The sequence below is a fragment of the Protopterus annectens genome, chromosome 10.part0 (genome assembly GCF_019279795.1).
Source record: "Protopterus annectens isolate FY-2018-M chromosome 10.part0, PAN1.0, whole genome shotgun sequence".
Taxonomy (NCBI): Eukaryota; Metazoa; Chordata; order Ceratodontiformes; family Protopteridae; genus Protopterus; species Protopterus annectens.
In genome coordinates this window covers 671,956,069-671,977,692 of record NC_056744.1, presented here as the reverse complement: position 1 = coordinate 671,977,692, position 21,624 = coordinate 671,956,069, and the positions used below count along the sequence as shown (strand labels likewise).

The 21,624-nt window shown below is 33.4% G+C and overlaps 1 protein-coding gene across 2 annotated transcripts in view; it reads left to right on the top strand.

The window, feature by feature from the left end:
- The window catches only part of FYB2 (FYN binding protein 2), a 1,416,888-nt gene that overhangs the window by 1,360,053 nt on the left and 35,211 nt on the right, over positions 1-21,624 (top strand). For both annotated transcript variants that reach the window (XM_044085512.1, XM_044085511.1), the window contains one exon: positions 8,772-8,886. In XM_044085512.1, coding sequence (XP_043941447.1) covers positions 8,772-8,886 — 115 coding nt within the window. The remainder of the gene's footprint in view (positions 1-8,771; positions 8,887-21,624) is intronic.

Below are 21,624 nucleotides of genomic sequence, written 5' to 3'. Positions count from 1 at the left end.
AGCTATTCCAAATCTACACTTCAAGAAACAACTATTAAGAAAGAACTTCAGTCACTATTAACTAACATTCAAGAACTGACAGCAGAGCTTGATAGAATGGATGTGAAACTGGATAATTTCAAAGAAAAATGTTCCCAGCAAATGGAAATATTACACGAAGACGTTAAGCAGCAAAAGAGACAGATTACTGGTATAGACTTCACTAAATGATATGGACACACGAATTCAAGAAGGTGAGCACAGTATAGACTTTTTCTTAAAACAAAATACTCTTTTACAAACAAAAATTGATGATCTAGAGAATAGATCAAGAAGAAATAATAATAGACTTTTTGATTTGCCTGATAATGTTGAAGAAGGTAATATGGAAAAATCTTAACATCTTGGCTCCCTGATGCACTACAGCTTCCTGAAGCTCTCTCATATGGGATAGAAAGATCACACAGGTCCTTGGCTACTGCATAAAAAGGTAAATCCAATTCTACTAAATCTGTTATAGTGAAGTTTTTATCTTCTCATGACAAGGAGATAGTGTTAAAGACTGCTTGAGCTAAATCTCCTGTCAAATGTAAAGGAAATGTCATATGCTTTGATAATGATTACTCATCTTCTGTAATTGCCAAAAGAAATATTTTTTTGCCAATGCTAAAAGAGCTAAAGAAAGCCCAAATAAAGACACATCTATTATTTCCTGCCAGATTAAAAATATTTCTTCAAGATGGTCCAAAAATATTTGATGACATAGACTCTGCCATTACCTTTGTCAAAACAAGAAAAATGCTTGATAAAATAGGATATGGAGTAGGCAAATGCCAGCCTTAAAATAAATGCTGATAGTTCCTGTAAGGTCTCTGATCATAAAAAGAAGCTCAGAAATAAGTGACTAAGCTATTTTACTATGGCTTTTTTTACCCAAATCTTAAAAACTAACCCAGAAGTTGGGGAAGTGGAAATGGTTCAACAGGTAAGTCTTTGTTGTTTAAATGTCTTTTTATGGTACATAGTTGTTTTTATGGTATTTTATAGTCTGTTATTATTAAGGCTAGTTTATTCTACTTCAGTTTTTATAGCAAGTAAAAGCTATTTATTTATTCATTTATTTATTATCTGTAAATAGTGGTTGTCTGTTATAATAAATGCTCCGTATGTTTGGGACTGAAATTTATGGTATTTTGGGGAACTATAGTAGATACAGAAACTTATAGATGAGAAAATGAGAGCCTTTGTTACAATATAATCTATTTCATTTGTTTTTAACTGTTTGCTGTTTTATTTCTCTGCCTCTCTCTGAAGAGAGACTCTTCATTGATATTGTTGACATAATGTTGCTTTAATAATTATGTTTCCCATCCCCTGTTCTGCTGTTGGAATGTGATGTTATTTGTGGTAATAGACATATGAAACGTTTATCTGTTCTCCCTTTCAGTGACCTGATATGTTTTGAAGTAATTCATTTGATATTTATTTTAAAAATGTACATATTCATGGAGAGGCTTTAATTTATTTATTTTCTTTTTCTTTCTATTTTCCTCTTTGCTGTTGGTTGTGAAGAAATGGAGGAATTTGTATAAAATGATATGTTCATTGTGGATTACTGGGTTTGGGAGATAGAGTTTGTTGTTTTTTTAATGTTTTATATAGCTTTTCTTTTTGCCTTATGTCTTTTTTATTGTTCGTTTTATGTTTCCCGTTTTTCCCATGAGCTCATCAACAGTTTTCTCAGTAAAAAGCTGTAAATGTTTTCCCTCCACAAACTCATGCATCTGATCTGTTAAACAACCTTGGTCTGTCCTCGCATTGCAGCTGCTATAATGGAGAACAAGAAAAAAAGTGTTGTTTCCATGGAAATATGTATAGACTGAACCTTGTGCTTAGAAGCTTTGTAAAAGCTGAATAACAAAATACATGGTTTCTAATGCCATCTACAGCTTAATTGAAAAACTGCACCTAAGTAACATGTATAATATATCTGCTATATTTAAGCATTTATGACTGTTCATAAACAAAGCACTTTTGACAAATCTAAACCCTTATATTTTGTACACTTGTCTTCATAATTCTATTGTGGTTGTGTAAATTTTATATTGATTGGTATGACAAGCGTATAGCATACATAACAATGTTGTTGAAATTAAGGGTTTGGTGTGGATTGGTGTGTCTGTGGTGGTCTGGTGGTTTGCTGGGTTTGAGAGATGGAGTTTCTCGATTTTGTGCTATTTCATGTTTTCTCCCCCTCTGTTGCCTTTTTGTTTTTTCTGTTTTTGTGTTTCCTGATCCTGCCACGATATGATCTATATCTTACAAGGATAGATGAATAAAAAGAGAAGAGAGTAGCTGCAAAAGTTTTCCCTCCTTGGTCTCGTGCATCTGAACTGCTGAACGGTTCTGCTGCCTGTTCATGCTGCGACTGCCTCAACAGAAAGCAAGAAAAAAGTGTTGTTTCCATGGAGCTGTTTGCAGTCTGAACTTTGTGCTAAGAACCTTTGCAGAGCTGGATAATGTCTTGAACAGACTGTCTCTGATCCCATCTATAGGTCAAATGAATTAACTGCAGCTAAGTAACCTGTATAATATAGTTGTTATATTAAAAGCATTTATGAGGGTGTATAAGCTGAGCATTTCTGATACATTTATACCCCTATGTTTCTACACTTTTATTTATAATTTTATTTAATTTAAGCCTCTTTTGATTAGTACAACAAACATAAGGCATATATAGTTACACCATTAAAGTATTTATGAAAGAAGAAAAGAAAAAGAAAGGAAATTAATGTATGTAAAGCTTTTCATGACACCTAAGCAGTAGTTAATATTCTTTTACAAAGACACAAAAATCAGAAATAAGAATAATTCTAGTACAGATAGAAAATGAATAAATATTGATTGAAATATAATATATTCTATATCAATATAGCTTGCTACATACAGTATAGTCTCAGATGCGGATGTCTACTATATAAACTTGTATTTTGATATATTCTGACAAATCTATAAGTTCTTTCAGATTACTAAAGGTCTTAAAGGTACGAAAGGGAATGCATTCCTTCTTAGATAATATTAAGCACTTTTATTGGAATCTCATACTACATTGGGAAACTAAAATGTATTATTTTCTATACTTTTTTTCAGATACATGGAGATGGGGAAATAGTGTTGTTAGATATTGGCACAATACATAAAGAGACAGGGGATTAGTCTAGTTATTGATTATTATAGCAGTCCATTACATATAAATTAGTTATGACTTTTGCATTATTATATAATACATGACTGGTATTTATGATATGTTGAAATCATTTGACAAAAGTTCAAATGAAACAGTTACATTTGATTTACTTTGTTTCTTGAATTGGTATTTACAATTCTAATGGATGTTTGTTAAATTATACAACAACATATATATTTAGACAGGGAAGAAATGAATGTTTTTTTGCTAGCTTGACGGTCAATTTGGGTGACAGATGTCACTCATATTAGGAGTTTTTAACTCCAGGGGGGTTTTCAAAGAGTCTGTGTTATTAGTAAATGTTATAAGTTTGTGTTAATAGTTATTATGATGTTTACCAAATCTTACAAACCTGAATTTGATGTAAACATATTTCATTGGATAAAAATGTTTCATGTTTTATGTGTAAATTATAATTGTATTCCTAATAGTCAGTTTCTATTCACTTATAAAATATGGGGAAAAAGGAGTGTTATTCAACAACAGATTTTCAGAACATTAATGTTTCATGACATCATTAAAGTGTATATCATTAAACGTCAATAGATTAAATAATCCTAATAAGAGAAGATCTTTGAACAAATATCTTAAATTGCATAATTTTCAAGTAATATTTCTCCAAGAAACTAATTTACTAACTGAATATGTCACAAAATTGGAATCCAAATCTTACAAACTTTTGATTAGGTCAGAACATACACAAAAAAAGGGGGTGGCCATACTATGGAAAAGTCCACTACCTATGCTTAAAATAATTGACACCTACAAAAATAACAAGGGGATGTTATCTTCAGTTATTATAAAATTTAATAAGAACATTTTGACATTAAAAATATGTATTGGATTCCAGGCATTGGACCTACAACAGTGAAACAACATATAGAACATATAATATAGTTCAGTTTTCTATGGGTAGTAGTATTCTTGCTGGAGATTTTAACTGTATTTCTGACATAGAAGACTCTAGTACCAGTGGTAAAAGGAAAATTCCAACTATAGCTAAATTATTGAATACATTTTCAGATTCATACATGATGAAAGATATTAATAACTTTACTTATGCTAAGTCACTGTTCTATACATTCTACTCACATAGACATAATTCATATTCAAGAATAGATAAGGTATTAATTTCCAATAATTTAACTGATTTCTTATCAAACTCAAAAGTGATTTCTTGTCCCTTTTCAGACCATAATTCCATAACATTTGATTTTATACTAAACTCCACATTTAATGTTCAAATTAAAAGGATACCAGCCTACATAATTAAACTCAAAGATTGTATTGATTTTTTCACTACAGAAGTACAAAATTTTATTGAACTTAATAGTACACAGAGAACTTCTGAAGTATAGATTTGGGATGCTCTAAAAGCTTACCTATATGGCAGAATTATTGATTGGTATAAAAAGAAAACAATTTTGTGGGATAAAGACCTTCAAGATATACAAACAAAGTTAGATACTTTAAGGCTTGATGCTTCAAAAAACCCAGATAAGAAAGACAGAATGAAATAAATACCTTAAACAATAAATGCATGGAAATTTTAAACCATAAAGTTATGATCAATCTTGAAAAATATAAACTTATAACTTTTTCTATAAATCCTAGATTCATGAATATACTAGCTAACAAAATTAAAAGATTAAATAAACTTCACCATATTAAAGAAATCTATTACCCAACAAAAATGATATCTGATTTACCAAATATATTGTGAGTTTAGAGAATTTTTTTAAAAATGAAACCAACCCAATGATAGCATTAATAGTACAAAAGATATGCAATCTTTTATGCATAATAATATAAAGAACATACTATCTGAGGCACAAATAAAACTAATAGGTAAACAAATATATTTTAAAGAAGTAAAAGATCAAGTAAATAAACTTAAGCAAAATAAACAATGGTATAATTTCTGAAATCTATAAGGTTTTTCCTGCTAAAATGTTAACTCTACTACATACAGTATTCAGTATAGCTCAAAATAACCTTATACCTCCCTCTTAGAATTACACATTTATTTCCCCCATACTAAAGTCTGATAAAGATCCTGTAAAATGTGCTTCATATAGACCCATTTCATTATTAAACACAGACTACAAAATGTTCATGTCTATTTATGCTTAAACATTTTTTATCATCCCTGGTAGATATGGATCAAACAGGTTTTATAATTAATAGAATTCATATGATAACATCAAAAGAACAATATCTTTAATTGAATCAGTAAAAACCTTAAAGAATAATTTAACTCTTGTTAGTTTAGCTATTAACTGTGCCTTTGACTCAGTTAATTGGAACTATATTTTTATCGTACTGAAGGACTTAAACTTTTCTAATAGCTTTTTTAACCTTTTAACTCAATTATATAATGAAAATCAAGCCTACATAAAAATAGGTACAAGTATATTTCAGAACATACCCATTGTAAAAGGAACCAAACAAGGTGGCCCTATCTCCACTTTTGTTCACGTTAATTATAGAACCTTGGGCTAACCTAATAAGGGATAAGAATAATATATAAGGATATAGGTTAAATTGTAATGAAACATCAAATATCCAAAAGTTTGCTGATGATGTATTCACTCCTGGTGGTACTAACCCTACCTTACAATAATTGTTTAAAAATATGGATATATTTCAAAAAAGTTCTGGTCTTAATTTTAATAATTCTAAAACACAGATTCTTCTAATTGGTTCCAAAAGTTATAATATACAAGACCAATATAAAAAATATGTACCTCAGCCCCAACAAATAACATATTTAGGTATAATTATAGCAACCAATATTAAAGACATCTTAACATCTAAATTATAGCAAAAGTATAACTATCATAGAGACTCTAATTAGTAAGTGGAACAAGATTTTATTTACAATGGATAATACACTTTCCATTATAAAGATGATCTTGCTTCCAAAGATTTTATACATAATGCAGTCTATCTCTATTCCCCCTAGAGGGTATTTTCTTAAAAAAAATTAACACACTGATTAAGAACTTTTTATGGCATCCGATAAAGCTTAGAATTGCATTGTCCTATCATATGTATAGCTGAAAAAATTGAGGTATATCTTTATGAAATCTAGAACTTTATTCAATTCCGTCAGTTATTAATACAATTATTTATCTTATAGATGGAAAGTATTTTGTAAAATGGAAGGAAATTATGTTAAATTTATCCCAAAATACCAAAAATGAAAATAACAAACATCTTCCACAGTTAATAAATAATTCATTTATATGGAATTTGAGAGAGTATTTTTTCCAATTATTCCATTCAAATGCTTAAATCTACTTATATAATTTTAATTTTAAGGGCCTTTAAAAACTATATATTTAGGTTAATAATCTTTGAAAATTGTTCCACATCTTCCATATTGCCTATACACAAGGTATAATTCTATCTGCAGATCATTCTAAAATGTTATTTAAACAAAAACAATTAATGTTTTGGCATCAAATGTTAAATAAAAGTGAGTCAAATCTATTAATTCTCTTATAGATAAATATAACCTTAACTTTCTCCTTTGGTCAGATTTGCAAGAGTTTAGAAAATATATTCTAGATGAGCTAATTTTAATCCCCTCAAATGCTAAAAATTCAATACCCAAACTTATTCAGTATTTGATTTTATACATTTATAATAGTTTACCCATTAAAAATAGTATATCATACATTTATAAAGCAATTAAACAAGGTCTAGATGTATAGTCAGATAACTATTGGAATTCATTTTCAGTAATCAATAGTTTTATTCCCTCAGAAAAAGACAAAGTTAATTTCCTTCAGTCAGCTAGCAAAACCACTTCCTCTATTAAATGGAGAATCTTCACTTGGAGATTTTTACATAAGTCTTTCAACACATCTCAGAAAATGAGTAAGATAACCAAACAAGATGCTTGCTGGAGATGTAACGCAGTAACAAATGCTGATTGGAATTATATATTTTATGACTGTGTATTATTAAAGAAATTTTGGGAAGAAGTTAACACTTTTTTAAAGGCAATTTTTACAGAAAATTTTATGCTTACAAAGTCATTTGTATTATTCAATACACCTGTCCCAGATTGTATAAATAAAAACAAATATTCTTTGCTCTGGTCTATACTATCCATTGCCAGGAAAATAATTACAAGAAATTGGAATTCCTCATCAGTTCCCTCATTTAAAGAGTTTAAATGTCTTCTTTCAGAATTATCTAAGTTAGAAATGTTAACTATCAAATCTAAATCTACAAGGAATACAAAATTATATTACAAATGGGAAAATGTACATGAATTATTAGTTAAAGAACTGGATAAATGATTAATGCAGTAATCTTTCCTTTTTCTTTAATCTTTTATTCTATGTTTTCATTTCTCTTCTGCCAAACTAAAATTAATTGATCTTGTTATTCGATATATAGTGAACATCATTGTACATAGTTTGCTGTGCTATTATAGTTATTGTATTATTTTTTCCTCTTTTTAATATTGTATTTTAAAAATTTTAACTTATTCAGCTTTTTCAAAATATCTGTTCATTATATTAATGTTTTCAGTAAAGCTGTTTTAAAAAAATAATCTTTGTCTGATTTACCTCTTTTTCATTTTTTTCATGATGTTTTTGATGATGCCTATCCGTTTGCTGTTATTTTTTGTATTTTTCTTTTTGATTCACAGATAGTAGTATTATATATACTTTCTGTAGCTGATATATATTTTTTTTTTGGGGGGGGGGGTCCGTAATCTTTGTTGTCCTCTGTAAAGGTTTCTGGCTTTCAGTTTACTACATATTCTTGGTTGTCTTCTGTTTAGGCTGTATATCTTATTTTATTTATTTTTTTATTAACTTCTTCAATTAATTTTATTTAAATGTGTTGTATTTGTCAGCTGAAATTTGATATTAATGGGCTTGACATGTTTTTTCTTCTGCTGGCTTTGTACTTTTCTATCAGCTTTTTGAATCTGTTCTTTTAGAACTATTTTGTGATCTTTTGCTCTGATGTATATGTTGCTAGGTTATGAGGTCATGTGACATTTCTGCTTTCTAGCCACTTGTAACACAGATATTTTTCTGATGCTTTCAGCTATTGCAAGCCTTTGGTATAAAATCTGGCTTCTTAAATGCATCTATTTCCTTGCCTCTGTTTCTAGACACAGTCATTTCATTCCACATCACCTCTCTAAATATTTTGAAACTCATTGTTTTGCCTGAGAGGGGAATGAACTGGTCTTCTGTCAAGAAACAAGATAGGGGGTCCTTGAAATATTTATACAGATTAGATAACAATATGTTTCAAAGGTTTGAGCCCCATAGATTTTACTGGTGACAGTAAATGTTTTGCAAAGTCCTGCATTTGGAATCTGCTGCTATAGTATAAATTTCATATTATCATTTTTTTTTCATAGTAGAGTTTACAATTTACATGCGTCATAGCACACTGGTTGCAATTTTCCATATTCGTGCTAGATGTTTTTCAGTTCTAGCATTTAGATTTAACTTGATGCATTCAAGGTACATAAACTCTAATTTTCTTATGTTTTATTTTGTACTAGAGATACTTCAACAAATAAGACAGCAGATGATGAGGATGATAAAGTACAAAAACAAACAAAAGAAAAGCTGAAGAAAGCTGCTAAAGAAGAGAAGCTGTTTCGAGAGAAATTCGAGGTCTGTTTGTATTTTTCTTCTTGTAGTATGCTGTTAACCTGTAGTGCTTCAGACGACTTCAAAGTTTTAAAACTAGAAAATGCTATAATGTGTGCATGTGTATGTGTGACTGTATATCCAATACATGATAATGTTGGTCTACAACATTTAACTTAATACCTGCATGAAAAATGGAACAGCAGACTTTTTTTTTAACCCGCTGTCTTCCAGTCATTAACTGCTCCAGAGCAATTGACCAATTTATTCCCCATCAGTATGGCAAGAGTCAGTTGGGAGACCCTGTCATTAAAGAAGCCATTGAGGATAGTTTTTTGCTTACACCTTATCCCCTGCAGAGCACCAGAGAGGGGCTTGAAATGGGCTTAATGTAGGGGCTGTCTCCTCACTTCCACAAGGGACATTTACTCCAAGCAACCCTGCCCATTCCTGGGAAGCACAAGTTGTAGGTTCCCCAGTCTACATAGGTGACATCACACCAACTTCATGTACCACAGAATGTGAGCATCCATCCTTTCCCAGCCCCCCAGAAGATGTGGCAGGCCATGCCCCTTCAGTCCTCCCCTCTTCTGTCTGGCTTCTTCAGTGCTAGGACCGCTGTTCATGTCCCAGTCGTTTGGATCACAGTAAAAGCTCCATCCCTCTGCATTATGGAACCAGGCTAGCAATAGAAATGATCACATTTAAAACAGAACCATTACCAAAAGATAATTAAGTAGAATGAACTATTCTTTTTTACACTGCTTTCTTTTACCTGTTGTTTTATCAAAAAAGTCTATTTTGACTGTCATCTATGGCTTCTTTGAGTTAACTGGCTGTCAGTGTCCTGTGAACGTATGGGAGGTGAAATTCAGAAAACATAAATCCTTGTATTTTAGTTGCAAGTGTAGTTATGGCCAAGTGTAAGGTTGGCAGTGATGCAAAAAGAAAAGAATGCTTGCTTAATATCAACTGGTAGTGACTATGTTGTACTTAACGGTAAATGTGGCACTTAAGTCAGTCCCAGTTGAGACCACGTGTATGTGTCAGCACTGCATGTCAAGCCAACAGGTGGACAGTTATCAGTTGTTTGACCATAGATGTAGGAAACATAGCAGTGTAGTCACTAAAATTGCTGTGTCAGCTACTACAACTTTCAGATGCAAGCAGTGTCTTTATTCATTTGACCTTTATTTTTAAACCCATACCCGATGGTGTCTCCTAGTTCTATTTCTTGCTGAGGTATGATAAGGACACGGTAGCTGCCTGGTGGTGAGGCATATCAAAATTAAATGGAAAAAAAAAAGGAAATCTGTAAATCTAGTACCTGATAGAGGACACTGCTAAAAGTACAATTATTTTCTTGAACAGATCTTTCATCTTTGTTTGTTACCCATTTTTAGATGAGGCCAAGAGCAAAAGCTAAATAGAGGGTTTTCCTAAGTCACTTAAGATTTCATCTGCAAAATGTGTGATTCTAGCCTTTGTGGGCTGAAGTTAAAATAAAATGAATGTGCTTCTGTGTTTACCAAATAGTAACTGTATAACTTAGCAACAGTTTATGTAAAGTAGTTATTTTAAACTAATAATTGATTTATATGAAGTATCACTAGATGACACAGTTGCAAAACCACCAGGCATAAGTAGTGCAATATTTTAATTCTGTTTATCCTCATCTTGCAAAGTAACTAAAGGGAAACATTCAGCAGAGCAGCAGAAGACTTCAGGCTGATGGCATAACTCTGGGGGGAGACTGAAAACCCAATAAAAGCCAATACGGGCAGAAAGGATATACATATTCCCTGCAGAAAGCATCCCAGAAAGGAACCAAACCTAACTGCAATTTTATCATTAATACTAAAAGTTATGATTGAAATACACAGGCAAAGTGGAGTAGTTCACATATAAAACTCGATATGTGAGGTGAACCAACATTTTGGAAAAGAAAGTAAAGACTGCAACTGCTCAAATAGGGACTGACCTGTGTAAAGACACACAGGTGGTAACCCTAAACAGTGTTTTGTTACAAATTATTTAAGAGATGCAATAATACATTGGGGCAGAAATTACAGAAAAATAAAAAACAGTGTCAGTACCAGACATGCCTGTCTGTCCTGGGCACAAGTGTAAAAATTATGAAAGAGCAATATATACTGTTTTTGTCAGTCTAAGGTCCCTGATTCTGTATGAATAACAATAATTTACATGTTAATTCACATGCCAATAAAACAAATATAATTATCAGATCTTTTACAGAAAGGTATAAAATTCAGTGTGCCACTGTGCATAAGTAAGGTAAACAACAAACCCAAACTAAAGGTTGAAAAACACATTTTCACCAATTCTCACATCAACATAAAAAGGAGGAAGGGAGAGGGACAGCAGTTAAAGACGGGGATGGTGCATAATGTAACACTGCAAATTAGTGGTCTGCCATTTATTGTTAAGCATTTTCCTTGCAAAAAATCCTTCCACCAAAGAAATTCATTGCAGTTCTTAAAAGCTTTATATTAACACACAAACAAGAAAGTTCACAAAATTAAAATCCTTCATCTTTTTGCATCATCTACATTCCAGCTAAAGTTTCAAATATTTTACATGAATACATCTAGCAGTGTGGAGAGTTAAGGCTATGAGCTGTACACAAGCTGCTTACTGTGGTCAAGAGTTTGATTTCCTCAGCCATCATTTGTCTGCTCTCTGACCTTGAGATAGTTACTTAACCAGAAAGTGCTCTGGGACAATTAGAAAATAAGGCTAGGCTTTTTAATCATTTCTTGACTGCAAGCCTATTAACTACCTATAAACCTATGAATGATTCTCCCTGAAAAAAAAAGGCACAAGTATAAACAGCAAAAACAGAGAAGTAAATCACAAAGAAAATATCAAAGCTAACCAGTTGCAGATGGAGGGAGAATAGGTAATTTTCAAGGGTCTTCTGATAAATGTAATCCACACTTCAAACCAGGAACAACACAGTGTATACCATAAGGCATCTTTAGGCCTCTCCAGACAAAAGATTTCACTACAAGCTCAAAAGGGCACAAACAGTAACAGATATTCAGTTCTAATAGACAAAAAAGGAGACTAAAAACAGTTGCACAGATTACACAGGTATACAATAAAACAGAAGTGCAGAAACAGTTGAAAATAATGTTAAATTTGGTTGACGACTTTAAGACAGTCACCAAAGCCATAGACGAGAGGAAGATGATGCACACCGCCTACCTTGACCTGGCTAATGCCTTTGATACTCCTCCCCACTCAGGTGTAATAGATAAACTCGCTCAACTAACCATCAATCCATATGTTAACAGATTGGTAGCTAACTGGTAGAACCCACCTAGTCAAAATAGGGGAAGCCACCTCAAGTAGTAGACCTGTAACAAGCGGTGTACCCCAGGGATCGGTCTTTGGGCCTCTGCTTTTTGCAGTATACTTCCCAGAGGTGCAGGCCAAATCTAGTGGGCTATGGATGACCAAGTTTGCAGATGACTGCCAGCTGGGTGCTGTCATCAGTTCACCTAGTGGTGTGGACATCCTCCAAAAGGGTCTCACCCAAACAAATGACTGGTGCCAGAAACACGGCCTCAAACTGAATGCCAAAAAATGCATCATCATCCCTTTTGGGGAGAATGACGTCCCCACAAATTATCACATTGATAATAAGGCACTAAGCATGCAGTCAGTCGTGAGGGACTTGGGAACCCAGGTTGATAGCAAACTGACTTTTGACCTCCATAATGCCTCCGTTGTACGGAAAGTTTTCTACATGGGCCAGCTCCTTAGTAAAGGTATCAGGAACCCAGGTTGATAGGAAACTAACTTTTGACCACCATATTGCCTCAATTGTATGGAAAACTTTCTACATGGCCCACCTCATTAGTAAAGGTATCTCATCCAGGGACAAGTTGGTCATAACATCCTTATATTATTCCCTTATAAGACCAATTATTGAATAGAATGCCATTTGCCCCATGTACCTCACAAAGCATATGCAGCAGCTGGAGAGACCACAGAGATTCCTCACTCAAAGAATCCAGGGCCTCAAACATCTACCCTCCTACACAGGCTTAAAGCCCTGTCCCTCTACTTAGTCTTCTACAGACTCCTCAGAGGTGACCTCTGTCTGGCATACAAAGCAATCTCAGACCTCGCCCTGATGGGACTGTTGCATATATCCGCAAGTCAGTCCCCACTCAAGTAACCCACACGTGAGACTTCAGCTTGGTCTGTGACATCAGTAGGACTTGTTGGTGGGACAGATTTGTGTCCCAGAGACTTCTCCTTTTGTGGAATAGACTCCCCTCTCCAAGTAAAGTAGAGTACCTCATTATACCTTTTCAAGTGCAACCTGGATAACTGGATGGGGAACAAAGAATACACCCGTGATATTACAACTGTGTCCCTGCTGGACAGTGGCATAGGGTGCTGACTTGTTGGAGAATGGTCTAAATTCTCGGATAGGTTTGTAACAGCCTCAGGAGAAATAGCCTAGTAACTTCCTATGATCCTATGTGCATATTGCAGCCCATTCATTCCTTCTTACAGCAGTTCTAACTCATAGTGGGAATTTCTGTACTGCTATTTAACATGAGGCATCTGGAGTGGATCATACCCTCCCACTAAAATGTACATTTTGTTTAAAGTAAAAGCTCACCTACACTATCTTAGTGCTGTAGCACTGGCTGACAAAGATTGTGCCTGAATGCCACAAGTCAGATACATATAACCTAGCTCTCTGCTTGTTAAGTGTAGAACTGACAGCTCCATATTATAGATCTTTAGCAGTAATGCTATCCTTCCATTTTGTCTGTGAGCCCACAACTTCTGCTTTTATGCTCAGCACCTTAATACTACTACAGAAAGAAAGTACACACCAGATTATTTTGTTTCCTCAAAAACCACATGGACAACATGGCCTTACACAGAACTAGACTATTAGAAAGTGTCGACTATAAAAATCTCAACTTTATTTGTACGCATAAATCTAGGTGCACTACATTCAAAAGGAACCTTGATGATTGGATGGGAGAGAGCAAATTTACCCCTGTGATCATGTCAGTCTCCCTGCTAGACAGGGGTCCAGAGAAGTAAATATTGTGGGAAGAAATAGCCAGGGAATTGTTATAGCTAGGCTTGTATCAGCCCTAGGGCTGATAGCCTAGTACCAGCCTGCCTATGAACATAAAAAAAGAAGTTTGAGAAAACAAGGCATAAAATAGTAAGTGATAATGTCACATTGTAGAAATCCCTAGCTTCACACACCCACCTATTGTTCTAAAAAATTCTGTATTCTCACAACTTGAATCACATTTCTGAAGAAGTTTGACCTGTAGCCATGAAATGAATGAAAGTACTCAAGTGTTCATGTAAGATTTATTAATATTATCTTGAACATACAGGTAATCTCCAAAGCATAAGGCTTCTTTGCTATTAATATATTAAGACTAACTGAAAAACAAATGACTGGTCTGGTACATTTTTAGTCAACTTACTGAAATAGTTAGCAAGTTTCTAAATTTGTCTGTTTGTGTATAGATTTTTTTTTAATTTATTTGTGTGTGTGTGTGTGTGTCTATGTATATATATATATATATATCTACTTTGGATTATGGAAGTTTCAAAATATCGAACATCATATAGTCGAAGACCAGATGACTGAAGTTTTGAAACATCGAACATCAAATAAAAAAAAAAACTAAAAAAAAGGTCCTGCACCCCCACACCCCCTGCTACTTAAATGTACTCCAAGATCAAACTATAGCGAGGAAAATGGAAAATTTCCTGTTCCTTGCTGTACGGCAATCTCCATTCAGAATGTTTGATGTTTCAAAACTTTGGTCATCTGGTCTTCGACCATATGATGTTCGATGTTTTTAAACTTCGATCATGTGAAGTAGACCCATGCATATATATATATATATATATATATGTATATATATATATATATATATATATATATATATATATATATATATATATATATATATATATATATATATATATTTAAAACTAGAGAGATAGAGATAGTTATGTATATGGGAACACTTTTATTAATCAAATTTCAAAATGTCAGCATCTTTGGTAAAACAAACAGATGGTCAGCAGGTGTCTGAGATGTACAGTCCCCACTTCTGGGGAATGTGCCCCTTCCCTGGTGATTTTGCAGCCTCAGATTTAGGTTTTTTTTTTTTTTTTTTTTTTTTTGTATGATACAAGGTTTTGCCTTAGATTGTGCATGTTAGGGTGTTGATCTTTTTTGACCTTTTGCAGTCAGTGTTTTAGTGTCAGTCTACTGACATTTAGATTAACTTCAATAATCCATATAGGTATATATACACAGGTTCAAAAATAGGTTATTGAATGTCTTTTTTAATGTGAATGCGTGTATGAAAAAGTGGTTGAGTGCACTGTTATTTGAATGATGCTGTTGAATGATGGGAGATAAGTTTGGGTTTCTGTTGCTAATGCTAAAAATTGCGTGCACGGGCCTTTGTGAGTTTTCGTTAGAGCAAGGACTAGGTAGGGTTTGGCATATTTAATGCTGTGTGAGTGTTTGTGAGTTGAGTTACAGTAGAGGCTAGGTAATGGGATAATTTGTGTGTTTGTGTGTGTGTGTGTGTGTTTCTGTGTGTGCACACGTGCGTGCAAGTGTGTAGATGTGTTTGTTGTGTGTCTGGGTCTCCTGTGTACTGGTAGTATTATGAAAACAGGTATTCTAAGGTAATATATAGGATTAGGGTTACTGGCAGGGATGGGTTAGGGATAGCATGCATTACTAAGGTGACACAGGTGGGCGACAACATGCAGCGACATCTTGCCTTTTGTTAAGTATGGAATGTGTCTTTAAATGTGTGCACTCTGTACCTTGTGTTTTTAAAATTCTCACAGCAATTAGTGAAGTAATTGTACTGGATAGAATCATGGAAAACTAATTGCTTATTAGTGTTGTATAAAAGGCTGTAACATATGGGTGGGAGGGTGGCCTAATGGTTAAGGTGTTTGCCTTATAAACACAAGGTGCAGGGTTTGAGTCTCACACGGGATAATTGGCTAAGCTTAAAATGTCTCACAAGGGCAGTTAGCTTAGTACTAACCTATGAACCTATAAAAGGAGGAAATCAGGAAGCTATAAGTCCTCAAGTGAGAGGATCATCTCACAAAAGATTTGTGACTCCTGGAACTAAGGAGGATTTCAGGTTTATGCCAGCAGAGAATGTAGCTATTAAAAGTTGTGCAGTAGTGAAAGCAGATAAAACAGGAGAGTAACAAGCTTTAAGTAAAACTGTTTTTAAAAAGAGGAGAAGCCCAACTTGAGAATCAGAACAAAAAAATGAGACTGTAAGAGATATTATGTATGGAACAATTTGGTAACTGTTCTGAGAATTTAAGCTCAGGAAATCTGGTATTTTATATTTATAGGGATGTAGACTTTTTGTGATTAACATTTGAATCTGAGTCACTTATGATGAAATTTCTGCAACTGTGTGACAAAAAGAAGGGCATGTATCTGTGGAACAATTATTTATTTTTCTGGTAGTAATTTAAATGGTAAAAAATCACTTTGCAGTGCAAGAAGATGATGATAAAAAATGCAGGCATGGTTTGTGTGAAACTGTTGATAACATAGTGAAAGCTAGAGATGAGAGAAGCTTATGGAATAGAGAGTGGAGTTTGGAAGCTGTTTTGACGTGAAAATTATGGTGAAACCCTTGCCAATTGTTATTTCATGGCTGGTAACAGAAGGACATTAATATATGGTGGTCAGTCTAAACCATGCTTCATTTATGTTTCTTTTATGTGGGATTTTCTCATGTAATCTAATTTAATTAATGATTGTGGCAAGATACAATGTAACCAGTGTGGGGGGAAAAGGACATGCAGGTAGAAGGTGTATGTCTGAATGCAGGCTGTGTAAAAAGGGACTTTTTTGGATGGACTGTCAAGAACAAAAATCAAAAATTAAAGTGAAGGAGAAGGAATGAACACATACAAGTGGAAGGATAAGAGACAGAAAAAGAAGGTGAACTGGGTGAGTAAGAAAAATATGGAAGGGGGAATAGAAGGAGAGAGTGCATGCAAGAAGAGAAGGTAGGGGAAGGGATTGATACCAATTTTTTCAAGTTTTGGTCAGTGTAAAATATGATTCTGAGTATCAAGAATTATTTGTACATAAACCCAGGAAAAATATTCAGTAGAGAAAAAAATAAAATTAAGAAAAACAAGCATTTTAAAATATTTCCCTCTAAACTTAAAAAGAAGGAAAAGCAATAATTTTAGAGTACTTTCAGTAAATGGGAACAGTATTATTAACAGTGTAAGAAGGATAGGAATCCTCTAATAATTTGGTAGTGTGATGTGGATTTTATTATGTTACAAGATGCAAGAAAAAAAGAAAAATGTCGGGTGGAAATATAATATGAAAAGAAAGTAGAAGTTGCACTGGAGTGGTTGTGTTGGGTAAAAAATAGTGGAAATACTAGATGTAATTTTAAAGGTAGGAAGGTTAACTGTAGTGGATATGAGCTTCAGAGAACATGTTTATGGAATCATAACATTATATGTTTATACAACTAACAAGGAAATAAATAATCTTTTTCATCAAATATTAGACTATGTGGTGGTTAACACGAAAAATATAAATATAGGGGACTTTGTGATTTAAGAGAAAGGCTTAAAAAAGTCGAGGAAGTGATAAAAATATGTTAAGTTAGCTGTGTGGAATAACAGTCAATAGACTTATTGAAGGGTGACACCTGTATTTGAAAGGGATTATTTTGCAATGTCAAAAGGCTTTGAGGTAGCAGCTGATGATACCATTGTGACAGCTTTTTCAGTCAGACCTTTTAGCAATGTTAAGAGACGTGATAGAACAAAAAAAGTATATTAAAACAGGATAGGAAATAAAAAGAATAAATGAAATGGGGTAATATTGGGTTCATTTATGGAAGGATCATATAACCATGAAGACCTTCTATTAAAACTGCTCTGAGTGGTGGATTCATTTTAAAAAGAAATATAAAAAAGTTTTTTCTCCTCCAGTGGCAGGATGATGTAAGAAAAAAAGGAAGGAAAAGTGAATTACTAGAAATTTTGTAGAAATGTATTAGAGAATTTAGAGAATAAAACAAGAGGCTATTATGATATAGCAAAAGAACTATATAAAAGAAGTTGTGAAAAATAAGGCATTAATGTTTAGGCAGAGATATTATTTACAAAAGAGAATGTAGGAGGTATCTGAATATTTGGGTAATAGTGTAAGGAGGTTATTAGTATAATGAGATAAATGAAAACTGTTAAAGGAGAGGTAAAAAGAACACAAGCAAATTGAGTATTGTAGTACATCATGTGGAAAATATGTATAAGCGCATAAGCATGAAAAATAAGAGAGAGAATAGAAAGTAAAGAAATTTCCAAAACAAGTTTAGGAAGAATTTGAAAAATAAATTGGTATTAGTGAATTTGATGATCTACTTAAGTGACTAACTGTTGATTTAGTATCAGGCCAAGATGGAATAGAATTAGGAATGTATAAGACGTTAATGGACTGGCAAAGAAGGTATTTTGAAAATGTACTGAATGAATGGTTGAACAAAGATTTTGTTTATGAGCAGTTATGTAGTGGGGTATTATTTTTATAGCAGAAAGATGAGAAGAATGAAATACAAAACTGGAGATCTATCTCATTTAAATAACATGGATTATATTTTTTTTTTATGGGAATTAGAGGAGACTGGAAGGGAAGATGAGGGATGTTATGAAAGATGGTATATATATATATATATATATATATATATATATATATATATATATATATATGTGTGTGTGTGTGTGTGTGGTATAAAAGGAAGGGATGTCAAAGAATTGTTATTGGTTGTGAGAGAAATTATGGATAATATAAGTAAAAGGGAGGATGTGAAATTTTTGGCAGCTGATATTAGCGAGGTATTTGATAGCATGGGACATGATGCTTTGTGGAATGTCATGGACCAGCATGGAATAGGTAATGAATTAAGAGTGTGTACATGTCAGCATATCAGAATAATGGTGGGGTTAGTGAATGGTGGGCTGTGTAAAGAAATATGCTTGAAGTGTGGTATAACCCAAGCCTATCTCATGAGTGGAATATTATTTGCATTGGTGATAAATGCAATAGTGAGTAAAGTTAAATGTAAGATGGAAGATGCTAGATTTATGATACAAAAGGATATGGTGATGAAAATTGTTTTGACAAACATGGATGATATAGTTGTAGTTGCTAAGAACAAAATTAGAGCTATGTTGTTTTTTTCTGTGTAAGAAAAGGCTTCTGTCTTGCAACCCTATCCCATAGTTTTGAAATGATTTATTGTAGTCTCATTTAAATGTATTTGCTAGGAATAAAATTTGAGAAAAATCTTGTAGTTAAAATGCAGTGGGAAGGGCTGATAAAAAAATCTAGTGGATATAAAAAGTGTACACGTCCCTGTTAAAATGCCAGGTTTTTGTGATATAAAAAAATTAGACCACAATAAATCATTTCAAAACTATGGGGTGGGGTTGCAAGATGGAAGCCTTTTCTTACACAGAAAAATATCCAGGCCCGGCTAAAATTTGCAAAACAATATGTCAAGTCTCCCAAAAGCATGTGGGAAAAATATGTTATGGTCTGATGAGACCAAGGTTGAACTTTTTTGCCACAATTCCAAAAGGTACGTTTGGCACAAAAACAGCACTTCACATCACCAAAAGAACACCACCCCACTATGAAGCATGGTGGTGGCAGTGTCATGCTTTGGGGTAGCTTTTCTTCAGCTGGAGCTTTAGTCAAGGTGGAGGGAATTATGAACAGTTCTAAATACCAGTCACTTTTGACCCAAAACCTTCAGGAGTATGCTAGAAAGATTAAGAGGAGTTTCACCTTCCAACATGACAATGACCCCAAGCATGCATCCAAATCAACAAAAGAATGGCTTCACCAGAAGAAAATTAAAGTTTTGGAATGGCCCAGCCAGAGCCCAAACCTAAATCCAATAGAACATCTGTGGGGTGACCTGAAGAGGGCTGTGCACAAGAGATGCTCTCTCAATCTGACAGATTTGGAGTGTTTTTTGCAAGGAAGAGTAGGCAAATATTGCCAAGTCAAGATGTTCCATGCTGATAAACTCCTACCCAAGAAGATTGATGTTGTAATTAAATCAGAAGGTGCTTCAACAAAGTATTAGTTTAAGGGTATGCACAGTTATGCAACCAGCTTATTGTACATTTTTTATTTTTTATATTTTTTCCCCTAACGGATTTGTTTGTTTTTCAGTTGTACAGGTTATAGGTCACATTAAAGGTGGGAAAAGTTTTGAAATGATTTATTGTGGTCTCTTTTTTTCTATCAGAAACTGGCATTTTAACAGTTGTGTGTACACTTTTACACTTTTTATAACCACTGTGTGTGTATATAGATAGATAGATAGATACAGATATGTACTCCCACCAACATCTAAAATGTTCTTTGTTTTGTTACCTGTACTACTACTAATGTAATATATTTAGCAACTTGTGTAAAATGCACTGCATTTATGTTGGGAAATTCAGTCGGAAACTAAAAGACCGGGTGATAGAATATCGATCTGAAATTCATAGAAGTATTCCTACAAATGCATTGGTTAGGCATATATCTGAGTATGATATGACTCCTGAGTCCAAATTTAGGGTTATTGATATAGTAAATAAAAGTTATAAAGGGGGGTAAATCTGATCAATATACTTGATGTGAAAGAATATGAGTGGATAATAAGGTTAGATGCAGATAGCCACCCAGGAGTTTATGATAAGGTTAGTGTAAAACCTGTTCTATTGAAAAAACAAATGCAATTTAGGTGAAAATGTATTAGCTCATTTTATGTTAAAATGTTAACTGCAATTTTAAAGAAGTTTTTTAAGTTAATTACTTAATTGTTTGTTGTATGCTGTTGGTAGGGTTGTGTCATATTCTGTTATTTCTATGTCAGATTTGATTCACTGTTGAGTTACACTGAAGAAGGGTCATACCCAAGAGCTTTGTTGTCTTGAATTAAAGATTTCTTTTTACGCTGTTGACATGAGTTCATTTTGTTTTAGTTGTACTGACATAATTTATGTCAGGTTTATCACTATCAGTCTAATTTTTGTGCTATTTTTAAAGCAGCCCAAATAAATTACTGTGACCATTTTTTTAATCTATTTTATTGCAATGATACATCAAAGTTGTTGACTAAGTCCCTCCAGTTGCTATGTATGGGGCTGTCTAGAGTTAAGAATGAGTGATCCTTGCCTGCTGCTGTTTGTCAGTGTTAAGCAGTCATTATTCTGGCTTTATAGTACTAATGTGTATTTGTGTTAAGCAAGATGGAGTTCTTTACTGTGGTTGGCTACAGTGCATTTCCTTTGAAAGAGAGATGGAATAAATTACTATAGTAATTATTATTATTTTTATTACAGTCATATGCCTGAGGTGTACTCAGTCAGCAAAGTGGCTATAACTGCTGGGTATGGGGGCTCTCTGTAGATGAAAATGAATGGTTCTGCTGTTGTCCGAATAAGTTAAATGAACCTTAATCTCTCTTCTGACGACTGGTTTGTGTTTGTGAGAAAAAAGTTCAGTGCTTTTTCTGTGTTTTTTTTTAAATCACAACCACAAAGTTGAGGTACATGCAGAGTCCATAACGTGGGTACAAAGACATCTGTGCATAAAAGTGACTTAATCCACTTGTTTTGTAATACTTGTATAGCCACGTAAATGACTTT